This window comes from Pelmatolapia mariae, linkage group LG3_W (genome assembly GCF_036321145.2).
Source record: "Pelmatolapia mariae isolate MD_Pm_ZW linkage group LG3_W, Pm_UMD_F_2, whole genome shotgun sequence".
Lineage (NCBI taxonomy): Eukaryota > Metazoa > Chordata > Actinopteri > Cichliformes > Cichlidae > Pelmatolapia > Pelmatolapia mariae.
The window spans coordinates 15,779,602-15,792,661 of NC_086229.1; the positions used below are offsets into that span (position 1 = coordinate 15,779,602).

The 13,060-nt window shown below is 40.7% G+C and overlaps 1 protein-coding gene across 1 annotated transcript; it reads right to left on the reverse strand.

Annotated features, from left to right (window-relative positions):
- Window positions 1–10,911: 10,911 nt before the first annotated feature.
- Window positions 10,912–12,847, reverse strand: LOC134624260 (nuclear factor 7, brain-like). The gene has a single exon (XM_063469218.1). The coding sequence runs from the start codon at window positions 12,761–12,763 to the stop codon at window positions 11,372–11,374; it is 1,392 nt and encodes a 463-aa protein (XP_063325288.1). The 5' UTR covers window positions 12,764–12,847; the 3' UTR covers window positions 10,912–11,371.
- Window positions 12,848–13,060: the final 213 nt, after the last annotated feature.

Below are 13,060 nucleotides of genomic sequence, written 5' to 3' on the forward strand. Positions count from 1 at the left end.
GTGAAAGAGTTTGAGTAATCTCAGTTCATACTCCACTCAGAAACGATTCCATGTTACAAATAAACTGTTACGTCTTGATTCCTGCTTTTACGTTAATCTTGTAAACAGTACATTTGCATAACGACTGAAACCGGCCCGATGAATGAACAATGGGCTTGAGGTCAATTTCTTCATCATTAATATGCAAATTCTTATGAGCATTGATCAACAACCACTGGTCAATGGCCATGAGTACCATTCACAGAGTAAAAATTTGCATAATGATTATGAAGTTTACTGTTACCAATGTTCAAAAACATTTACTAAATTATCTTCTCTGTGCAAACATCAGCGTGATGCAGGACTGAAATCATTGCCATCTCTGGATCACAGTGAATCTGCAGAGACAGAAAGATCCTCTTCTGGTTTCAGGGTCAGACTTAAACCCTTGAGATCAGGCTCCATAGAGTTCAGGTGGAGTCTTCTGTAAAGATCTGATGAGGCAGCTATGAATGAAAATGTGCCTCTTGTTACATTTTAAGCTTTCTAAACTGTTCTACTGTAGTGTTTGTGTTGAGTGGTTCGCTTTGTTCCAGCAGTTTGATTAAGAAATCTGTTTCCTGTTATATTTTTATTGAATGCATTGATCCATGTGTTCTGCAGTTTTTTTTCAGCTTGTTTGTGTAATGAAATCCTGCAACAATTAAACCAAAATTTTATATGTTAAATAAAGAAATGGTTTACTGACAAAGAGTTTGAGCCGTGATGTCATTTCCTGTATATCAGAGCAACACCTGAAGTGACCAGTGTTTAAAGTCAGAGTCAAATTTTGTGTCAGCGATGCTTCACTACGTTATCTGCTAACTGTTAGGGTGTAGAAGGACGAAACTCCCAGGGTGACCAGTGGCAGGAGCTTCCTGATGCAGAGAGTTGAGTGTGGGGGATATAAAAGAGAAGCTGAGGCATCCCAAGGTTAAAGCTGGCATAACTGAACTTTAATGTTTGATGTGTGTTTTGGCTCTCCTGCGCGCAGCAATTAATAGCTTGAACACAGCAGAGCTTGATATAAAGACCTGGGTGACAACTAACTTTATGCTGCTGATTATACTTGGCCCTTAAATACCTAGAAATATGGTATCTAACCAGATACTTGCTCTGGATGGCATTACCTTGGCCTCCAGTAACACCTTGGAGTAATATTTGACCAGGACATTAAACAAATATTTAGGGCTGTGTGATGAACCAAGTTGAAAAAGCAGAAGGAGTCACAAGAATTATTAGAAAAACAGAGTTTTCATTCATTTAACCCAAATATTATATTTACAAAAGTAATTAATGTTAAGCTCATAAAAAATGTCAAAGAAACAAAACTGAACTCAGGCAAAGAACAGCAAACTTAACAAACCAAATGACTGCACAAAGAAATATAACTGACCTAAACAAACATAACTGACCTAAACATGAAATGGCACAGAAGGGTAAATATATTGTCTGAGGAGGAGTTTGTGTGTTGTATAGAGCGCTTTGATACTCCGGGAGAGTAGAAAAGCACTATATAAGAATCAGTCCATTTATCATTACCATGAGTGACCAAAGTGTCTCTATTGTTGGGGAATTCTCTATTGAGTTGTGAAAGCTGCTTGATGTCTCATCAAACCGGCAGTAAAAGTCGTTGAGGGCGTTGGCCAACAGTGGAGTGGGGCTGTGTGCTTCCTGAAGTGAAAATCTGGCATTTAAAGATGAATGGGAAAGACTCGCTCACAGCTGACTAATGAACATTTGCATGCATGCTTAAGAACTGCATTGACCCCATTTCACCCAAGGTTTAAAATTCTGCCTGCAAATATCAGAGGTGTAGTCATCTGTGTCCATATTTTCTCCAGCATACGGGGGATTCCCATCATAATAAATCTTTTGGTAAGAGGTGATTAAGAACCTAATCAAAATTTTCCATCCAAATTCCCTCCATCTTTGTGAGGTAGTGCATTTCCATTGTTCTTTCCATATTTGAGTCCATTCATCCTGTGTTATGCACACTCCTCCCTCCTTCTCCCATAATATCTTATTTGTAAAAAATGTATACAAACAGGAAATGTGTTTTTTGTTGACATCACCACTAGGGATGCACCGATATCGATACCGGTATCTGGTATCGGCCTCGATACCACATTTTCTAAAGTACTCGTTAAAAGTCCCCCGATACCGGGGACCGATACCACAGTCTGAGACCTGTCTATGTTTGAGCGGCATGTAAGGGGTTAATCACAGGTGCCGAGTGCCCGCCCCCAGGCCCCGGCTGCAGCTCGGAGCTGGGAGAAGGCCAGGCGAAACAAGTGAGCCGTGTGGAACTATTTCAAAGTGAACGAAGACGCAAAAACAAAGGCGGACTGCATATAGTGCTCAGCTCAGCAAACAGTTATCCTTTGTCCTCCCTGGTGAACATGATGTGAGGAATCTTAGTACTCTAAAGTGTTATCCCAGTTACATTTTAATCTTTTTGTTCACGGGGAAATAGTAGTATTTGTTAGTAATCCTTGAATATAACAGAGATTTCTGCAACTTTATATTACAACTTATAGAGCAGCAAAATGTAATCTTATATTTAAAACACTGACAGGATGTTCAAGTCAGTGCAGTACTTCTTGTGTTTAATAACCACCAACCATCTACAACTACAGACATAAGTAATTAGAGTTTAATTATCAAAAGACGAACAAATTAAATAAAAAAAAATTGAAGTTGGACCTGGGGCTTAGCTGCACTTCTATGTAATAGCAATTTCAGCCACAAGGTGGAGCAGTGAGTCAGAGTAACCTTTATCTAATCAAGGAAAGAGCGCATTCTTATTTACAGTGGCAGAAAAACAAAAGCACTATATAAATACACATTAGTTACTTACAGTGAGAAATTATTCACAAGAAATGACGGCTGCCACTTTCCCCAAATTCAGACCATGCAATCCTCAAAGAAGGTGCAACAAACCATAGAGCTGCATGTCAGACTTACCAGGCCTCGTTTAGCACATTAAATATTAAAGTTCTCTAGCATATCGAGACTATCTCCACACAGCATAATATAATCCATATGTACGGGGTACGACCCCCCCTTGGTTGTGGCGTGTGGATATTTCTTTAAGACACTAGTAAATATGTCTGATATCCTGACATTATGAATTGTAAATGTAGCTAATTTTGTAATATTTTTCAATTTTTCTTGTTGTTTTTGTTGTTGTATTTAGTTTTTTATCTGTGTGTACTTTTTTAGTGTGGATGAAAAAGTTGGATGTAGCTAGCTGAGAGAGAGAGAGACTGAGAGACAGCTTCGTCCATCGGGCTGTCAGGATGCTGACCATCTCTGAATCGAGAAGGGGGGCCCAAGGGTACATCTTTTGCCATCCTACAATGCTGTGATTGTAGCCATTCCCCACTTTCTGTGAATGGTACTCATGGCCATTGATCAGTAGACTTTGATTAGTTGTCATTGATCAATGGTCATAAGAATTTGCATACTAAGAATCATGGAACTGACCTCACAGCACATTGTTCTTTCAGTGGGCTGGTTTCCTTCAATATGCAAATGTACTGTTTATAAGATTGGGGAAACCTGCAGTCAGCTGAGACTGAAGAAGTCAGTTGGATGAGTGACGAAACGTTTCACCAACTGAAAATGTCCAGATGAACAGAATCAACCTTTAGTGGGGGGGCTGGTTGACCTCTGTTGACCTCTATAAATTTTTGTTAATATCTTTAAAATGATAACGACACAAACAAAAATTTTTGCAGCACAAACCAGCACAAACGTAGCACATCAATTTTGTTTGATTTAATTAATGTGGGGGGGCTGGTTGACCTCTGATGACCTCTAGAAATTTTTATTAATATCTTTAAAATGATAGCGACACAAACAAAAATTTTTGCAGCACAAACGTAGCACAAACGTTTGATACCACTTTTGTTGGATTTGAAGAAAGTGGGCGGGGGCCAACTTCACTCACATCCTGTAGCGGCAGAAAAGGCTAACATTGTTATTTTTGTTTTTTGTTTTTTTGCCACTGTACATATTTATTACATTGCCACTCTGTACATTTCAGACATATCAGGCAGGGATTTACATTAAAGGCATAGTTTCATCCAACAATATTCATTTTATCACAAAAATATGGAATGGAAATTACTGTTTGCATTGTTTAACAAAGCTTTATATCCTAGAAACAAACACCCTGCAAAAATAAAAAAATAAAAAACACAACCTGGCTGTTCAGTTCAGGAAACAAATGCTGTACAACCCATATGTTTTAGAAAAACACATGCACTAAATACATGCTTTTTTTTCCCCTTCTTCCCTCTCCTTCCCCTTCCCCTCCCCCTCCTTCCTCTCCCCCTCCTTTTTTACAAACAATATAATTACCATAATATAAACGATCATATATCTATGTCTGTACATATACATTTAGATGCCCAAATAAGTATATACAAAGGAGGGGAGAGAAGAAGAAAAAAACAAAAAACAAAAAAACAAACAACCCCCCCTCCCCCGAAAAGAACAATACAACTGCCCAAACCAATGTATATAATCTTGAAGCCGATATGGGAGGAGGCCATCCCTCCCAGTTTTACTTATTAAAGTAGTCTATAAAGGGTTGCCAAATTAGGTAAAACTGTTTAACGTTATCTCGCAATGAAAATTTAATTTTCTCCAACTGTAAATGATACATTGTGTCTCTTAACAAAGCAGAGTGAGTTGGGGGGGCTTTATTTTTCCAGTTTAGAAGTATAAGGCATCTTGCAAGCAATGTTATAAAACTCAAAACACAAACTTGTTTATTATTTAAGTATTTGACTGTAGCTACACCAAAAAGTGCCATTACTGGGTCTGGGGGGAGCTGTTTTTTAAAAACATCAGACAAAGTTTTAAATATTTTACACCAGTAGATGGCAATATTAGGACATGTCCAAAACATATGTGACAATGAGGCAGAATTCTGGCTGCATCGATCACATCTTGAGTCTGCTCCTGGAAACATCCTTGAAACCTTCAATTTAGACAGATGGAGCCTATGTAGGACCTTAAACTGTAATAATCCGTGCCTGCAGCAGACAGAAGTGGAGTGAACCAATTCTTGTGCCTTAGTCCATTGTTCGTCCAGAACAATGGACTAACATTGTTATCTTTTTACAAAAAAACCAAAAAAAAACAGCTAACATGAAAGGTTTTTGAAAAAGTTTGTGTTCTCCATTCTTTAACCACCGGCACCGTTTCAAAAGTACCAGTTTGGTACTGGTACCGAATAAAACCTAAATGATACCCATCCCTACTCACCACCAGGGAACCACTGCTTTATATAATATGAAAATGAAGTTCAAGCAGATCCCATGAAACTTGGATTACACACACACACACACACACACACACACACACACACACACACACTGCAGCACTGACCTGCAACTTTCAGGTCCACTTGTTTCCTCATCAGGATGTTTCCCTCCCCACTGTAGACAGTGCAGGTGTAGGGGCCTCTGTCCCAGTCCCAGTCTTTCTAACTCCGGGTCCTGTTATCGGACCCGGAGTTAGCAACATCCCCCAAGAACCCGAAGAGGAGAGTCCTGGCCCCTAGCCCTGCCAGTGTAGCAGAAATGATGACAGATGATGATGGCAGCAGCAGCAGCCGTTCTTCTCTGCGTGAGTAGCTTAATGTTGTTCGTGTGTATTTTACATTGAGTAGGCTAACCACGCTATTACATTAATGCATGTAAGATGAACTAGCAAACACTGTCGTAGTTACATGCGGCTGTCTTCTTGTTTGACGGCAGATACTCCCTTCACCCTGGCCAAAAAGGCTAAAATGACCAAAGAAAAAGTGGAAAACAGTTTGAGCACCGTTTAAGCACCGACACCGTTTCAAAAGTACCGGTTTGGTACTGGTATCGGATAAAACCTAAACGATACCCATCCCTAGGGAAGAGCTCAGTGAGGCAATTGAAAAAGACTTCTGCTCTGCCTAAAAGCAATTCTGGCAAACAGTCAAGTGACTCAGGAGGGCAAATAAGTGCTCTACTCACACAGTATATACTGAGTAGCGATGTGCAAAGCAGCCAGTATTTGTATCTGTTGAGGGGGGAAAAGTATTTGTATTTGTATTCGAGTAAAATTCATAATAGGCATAAAAATCAATTTTTTTGCATTACACTTCTAAATAACATTATAGTGTAAGTATTCTTTATTTATATCCATTTTAATAATTATGGACATGCAGTATTAGTTGATGTTTTTCATAAATCCAGCAATGAACATGTAACGTGATTGAAAAGAAAATAACAGCCATCGCCTCATCCATGGTTAAACCAACAACTAATAAAATACCATTGTGAACATTATGAACCCCCGTGTCACTAACCCATGTCAGTCACCTCTTTCACACGTCACTCACTTGTCCTTCAGCCTGCCCAGCACAGATATAAAAAGGTTGTTTGGTCACCAGTTATCCAGTACAAGGATTTAGGACCAAGACTGTTAAACCCTGAAATAATGTGTGGCAAATGATCATCTGTCAGTATTTTATGAAAATATTTCTTTAAGAAGCAGAGCTTAACTTACAGAAAATTGTTGCTAACTTCTAAAATTGAGCAATAAAACCATCTATTTACACAATAAACACTATCTGCCTCATTTGACTGATTCATATTGAGATTTTGGGTTGAAGCAAGTAAGGTAAGGTATATACCATACCTCTCCATTCCTTGAACTCAACTATTACAATTGGATATCATATGAAAAAAAGAAAAAGAAAAAATCTGTACACAATGACCTTTGACCTCTTACCTCTGACTCTTAGTTCCACTTCTTTCTTAATAGATTTGTTTCCCTTCTTGCTGTAGACACTGCAGGTGTAGGTATTTGTGTCTCCATCTGTGGGGTACTTTAGAGTCAGACTGAAGTCTCCAGGTTTCAGTAAGTTTCTCTTCATTTTTGTTCGGTTGTTGTAAATCTGGTCCTGTTCATCATGGTGCTCAGAATCGTTCTGGTAAACATGGACTTTCCTGTTCATTCTGTCCTTCCACTCCACTTTAGGGTCTTTGAGGAAGTGAACTACAGTTTTGCAGGGCAGCTGGACAGACTCCACCCCTGAATCCACCTCCACCTTATAAACTGAGAAAACAACAAAGCACAACATTAACTGTCCAGACATCAGCAGCAGCTGTGATGGTCACATGACCTCCCTGTCCCCTCCTTGTCTTCTAGTCTCAGTCAGATTGTGTCTCAATTTGTTCCTGATGTGTTCCTGACTCGTTCTTTGGTAACTAGTCTGCAGCGTCCTGTAAAGTGCTGCAGACATGTTGGATGAAGAGCAGAAGAACAGACAGACTGAGCCTCCACAGTCGGCCATGTCTCACACACATCAGCACAGAGACCATGAAGATCTCATGTGTCTGCTCTGAACAGTCAAGGAGCCACCAGATGACTCCTGCTAACCAGTGGTATTATGGGTAGTGTAGTAGGAGAGACTCACCTGACATGAAACAGTGCCAGAAATGACATAAAAGACCTCCAGAAACCACAAGAAGAATCATGAGAACCAGGAGAGTTTTTGCCCAAGATGGAAATGGTTCTGTAGAAAAACAAAAAATAAGGCTTCTGATCTCTGACCTCTGTTTACAACATTGATATCTGACCTGCCTTTATTACACTGACCTTTGACCTGCAGCGCTACTTTCTGTCTCAGGATATCTTTGTCCCTGTAGATGGTGCAGATGTATCCTCCTGTGTCTCTCTCTGTGGGCTGTTTCAGGGTCAGACTGAGGTCTCCAGTTCTCAGCAGGTCTTCATTCATCTTTGTTCGGTCTGTGTAAAGGTCGTCCTGAGTCATGAGGTCATCATTTCTGTTAGAATACTCATGGACTGTGATGAGTTGTGATGTGTTGTTTTGCAGGGCAGGATGACAGAGTCTGACCCTTCCTCCACCTTCACCTCCACCTGCTGGTCTGAGAGGACAAGAAACCACAAGATCAACTGTATAAGATGCTGCAGTCATTCTGATGGTAACTGGACCCGAATGACTACATCTACATCCATGACCTCTGACTCTGGTAACCAGTGATCATATACAATAATAATATTTTTCGCTCCTTTTATTTTTAATGCAAATTGAATGGATTGTTTTATAAAAGGATGCTACAATTACAAACTACTGAAATATTATAATGAATGTTTTCATGATCAGATCGTTAAAATCTCTGAATAGCATAAAACATTGATTCTGACACACTTTAAAAAGATCTCCCAACGTGTAAAACATCAGTTAATGATAAATATATTATGTAAATATATTTATATAAGTGTGGCTGAGCCCACATCTCTGCACAGCAGCTGAAGGACCATAAAGAAAGGGACCTCATGTACTCCAAAGGTTGTAACAGTAGGAGCTGCTTTGTTGTTCATGTTTTGTTGTTTCCACTGAGGTTAGGTCTAAAAAACTGCTGACTTCATAAAGCCTTTCACAACAATTTAAGATTGTTTTTTTTTTTTTTATTTGACCTCTGACCCTTGTCTGCAGTACTGACTTATGATCTGTCTTTGTCTTTGGGCAGGGGTGTCCAACTCCAGGCCTCGGTGGCCGGTGTCCTGCAGGTTTTAGATGTTTCCTTGAATCAATACAGTTGATTTAAATGACGATTCATTGATGTGCGCCTGCTTTAACGCTGGTTTTGTCCTCTAACATCGTCTCCTCCTCCTCCTCGTTGATGTACAGATTTGGGATCCAGGTCACTGCGAGTCCACATCACTGTGGAGCTGTCAGGTATAAAACCTGAGAACAGACAGGGCAGCTGGACAGACCTTTCCCCCTCATTCACCTCCACCACCACAGCCAGAGCATGCTGGGAAACTGAGGACACACAAAGAGAAACTCAAGTCAAATACATGTTGTGGGTTTGACTCAATGTTAAAATGAGGAATACAAGTAGCATCATTTCTGTTTTTAGTTTTTTATGACCCAAACTTTATTAGATTTTAATTTTAAAAAAAAGAACAAAAGAAGAAGATAACAGGATGGATATTCCCAGTTACAACAACACAACAAATTGATAATCAATGTGTATTTCCATCAAAAAAAACAAAAACAAAAACAAAAAAAAAGAAGCCCAACAACACAAAACACAGCCTAAATACACACTGATGCCAATATTTCGCATAGACCCAATTACAGCTATCCTATTTAGTACGACACCTTAACTACTTTAGCCGGATACGTCACTGACCTGTATGTAAAAAGTAGTTAGCCCACTTATCGTTATAATCGTCCTAAAAGTGAAACTTTTATAAATAACAGTTTGACTTTTAGAGCCCTGACCAGCATCCTGCAGCATCTGGAGCAGCTGTGTGGTGCTGTCATGTCAATAAGGATCAAAATCTGTGGGGATGTTTCCAGCAGGGGTTATAACCTGCAGTCAGCAAGGTGTACCTAATAAAGTGGCAGTGTTTATGTCACAGTGCAGCACCATCAGAAAACGGTGGTTTACATCTCTGTTACAGGAAACCTGAAGAGTTAAAACACAAGAGAAGAAAATCTAAACGTTACACAAAGAACATAAAAGAACTAAACTTCATAAAAACTTCACAAATGATGCTTTAAATGTAAAATAAATCCCTGTAAATAATTCAACAGGTCACATATTAGAACCACCTTAACTAAAACTCTGTAGCCGGTCACTGTGGTTTGTCCCAGCAGCTCTTAGGAAACAAACTGCTAACTTCAGTGTTAGCACACACTGTTAGTAAACTATGCAACACAGAATTCAGGTTTCAGTTGTGTTAAGTTGTGAAGTTGTGATGAAAGTTTTCTTACTGACACAGGTAGGATGGTCAGGCGTCCTCTGTTCCTGCACCGTTCATGTACTGTCACTTATAAAATGCTGCCAAACATCAACTACACTCAATAACTAAACGTGTGCAGGTTAAAGTGATGGACGCCCAGATCTGCACTCCAAATAAAAACAGACTAAAGGTGTTTCCTTCAGAAACAAAGACAATATTTACAAAGATCTCACAGGTAAACTGTGAGCGATCACAGCAGCATCTCATCCTGACTAACAGCTTTTAGATGCAGGGAGAGCGTCGTGGTTCAGAGGTGGTTCAGCAGATGATGAAGGCCTTTCTGTTGCATTGTGTAGTGCTGTGGATGCCATGATGGTTGACTGGGTCTGGTTCTACTGAACTCAGAAACACTTCTGAGGTATTTACACCTGAAGCCTCATTTAATGTGAGTCGGAAACAAACGGCTCACCTGTGATTAATGGATGTTTCCCTGCATTTATATTTGCACACAGTTTATTTCTTACAGCAGGAAAACTGAACAGAATGTATGTAAGAGGTTAGAGTGAGGATGACGTCACTTAATACAGAAAATCCATGTTTGTCTGTTTTGATGATGAAGGACTTCTTTAGCTCTGTAAACAGCTACACTTGAGAGGACAGAGGTGATTTCATGGATCAATAACAATGTGTTTATCAGCTTTCATCATCGCAGTGCAGACATGACGTCAGATCTATCAAAGTGAAGGCCGTCTCTCTGATGACGTCACAGAGTCGTTCTGTCCAATAAAGGATCTCAGATCAGCTGCTGCCATCTTGTGGCCACAGTTGGTTACTGTCTCTGAAAGTTGTCTCATGTTTCCTGTTGTCCTGTTAACAAAGGCTGGAGCTCATCATGCTGAGAGGGGAGCAGCATTTTTTGGCTCTTCACACATGTTCATTATATTCTGATGATCCTGGATGGAGACAAACTACAGATAAGTGTGTTCAGCCCAACTAGTTTATCTCATTACAGCAGTTTGGTGTTTCCCTTTGAATCCCCCTGAAGATACTGACAGTGAAGCACGTACATAATACTCCAGCCTTTCAACTCTGAGCTTATTTAGTTCTATTAATACACTGAAATCTCATTTGTGTCATGAAGAAAGTCTTTAATCAAACAGAATTCAAAGATCAGAAACATTTCATATATGGAGTTAAACATGAATCATTGTTTCAACAACATATTTATTGTTGTCATAAACAGACAAGAAGACAACAACAAACTGCTCCTCCCATTCAACACATGTCAGTCCATATCCCAGCAAACTAAATCATCTCCATTTACACACATCAAATAGAAACATGAATCACTTGTAATGATTAGAAACTTGATAGAATTTCAAATCTAGTTTGGGGAGTCATTCAGTGAGAAACAGTGAAATGATTTTCCATGTGAAAAGGTGGACAGCAGAAACAGAAAGAAACAGTGAGAACTAAAAGAGAAACAAAGAGCTTTGGAACAACGAGGCAGCAGGAGGACAGCTGCAGTTTAACAGCTTCAATTCACTGACAGGAAACAACATTAGAAACATCATCATCCTCAACTCATCTGCTCCACTGACACTGACACCTTCAATGGCAACACCTTCACTTTACCAGCAGTTTCAATATATGGAAACATCTTCTCAGTAAAAGTGTGTGTGAAGGTGTGTATGTGTGTGTTAGTATCAGGATCAGAGAACGACAGCTTTCCTCTGTTCCAGTCCAGATTCACTCTGATCCTCTGGAGCTTATTCTGGACTGAGAGATCAGTGAATCCAGCTAATGGTGAGAATGCTGAGTATTCACCTGTAGAAAACCATATTGACCATAATCCAGACCCTATGCGTCCCTTCCTCTGCACAGACTCTGCTAACACACCCAGTCTCCACACTGTACTGTCTCCAACTTCAACATCCCAGCTGTGAGTCCCTGAGTTAAAGCCCTCAGAGCCCAGGACAGAGCAGGAATAATCCATCCTCTCTGGATTATCAGGAAGCTGCTGCCTCTCTCCTCCTCGTCTCACACTGGTCAGATCTTCAGACAGGATGAGGTATGGACCAGCAGTGTTTGGGTCCAGAATGAGAGGAGTGTAGGAGACCATGTCCTTCATGTTGTTCCAGATGTTGAAGGTCAGGTTGCCCAGGTGTTTGGCCTGGTCTATCAGAGCTCCTGAGGGCAGCTGTGGATCATCCAGCAGGGGGCAGCGCTGGACTCTTTCCACTGCAGCCTTGTAGTTGTGCAGGAATGAGACGTCTTCAGCTCTCAGCTCCTCCTCTGTGGCTCTGACTGTGTCTGAAAGAGCTGCTATCTCTCTGCTCAGAGCCTCCATCTTCTCCTTCATCATCCCACTCTTCTGCTCCTCTTCCTCCCTCAGTGCAGCCAGCCTGGCCTCCTCTCCCTCTGCTAGAAACTGCTGAAGCTTCTTAAACTGCTCCTTAATCTGTCTCTCTGTGTGTCGGGCCTGGACCTTAATGTGTTCTGCTGTTTGATCAAACTTCACTTGAACTTCTTCACAAACCTTTAACTTCTTCTTTAAGGGCTCCAGAGTTTCCTGAAGTTCCTTCTTGTGTTGTTGTGCAGCTTCATCGATGGGTCTGAATCTGTGATTGGTGTGTTTTTCTGAGGCACAGCAGATGACACACACTGGCTGCTGATGGTCCAGACAGAAGAGTTTGAGTTTCTCAGAGTGCAGACTGCAGAGAGCCTCTGAAGCTCTCTGATCTCTCTCCTGTAAGAACGACTCACACAGGTTCTTTAAAGCCAGATTTAAAGGTGGTTCATTCTTTGAAGAGCTTCTCTTACAAACTGGACACTCGTGTGTTGGTCTCTCTCTCCACCATGTCTTCAGACAGTCTTTACAGAAGCTGTGGCTACATGACAGAAGAACAGGATCTCTGAAGACCTCCTGACAGACCGGACAGCAGAGATCCTCCTCTGATCTGGAAGCCATTGAGTCTGTGAGTGAAGCTGAAAACAGCAGACAGGAAGTACAGTCAGTCCTGGCTCCCCTCCCTCCTCTACTACCTTCACTGAAACTTCCTTTGAGTGGTGTTTTTGCTCAAACTCACATTCAGTGTGTGGAGCGTCAGCAGCTTGAAGCAGCAGTGTTGGAGTTTTCCACTTTTCTCTCCTGTAGCTGGACTCACTCAGAGGAAGCTGCTGGTTTGGTCTGAACTCAGTCTGATCGTCTGTGCGTCTCTCTTTACTGAGGACGAAGAACTTCCTGTTTCCTGGTTTGTCGCATTTG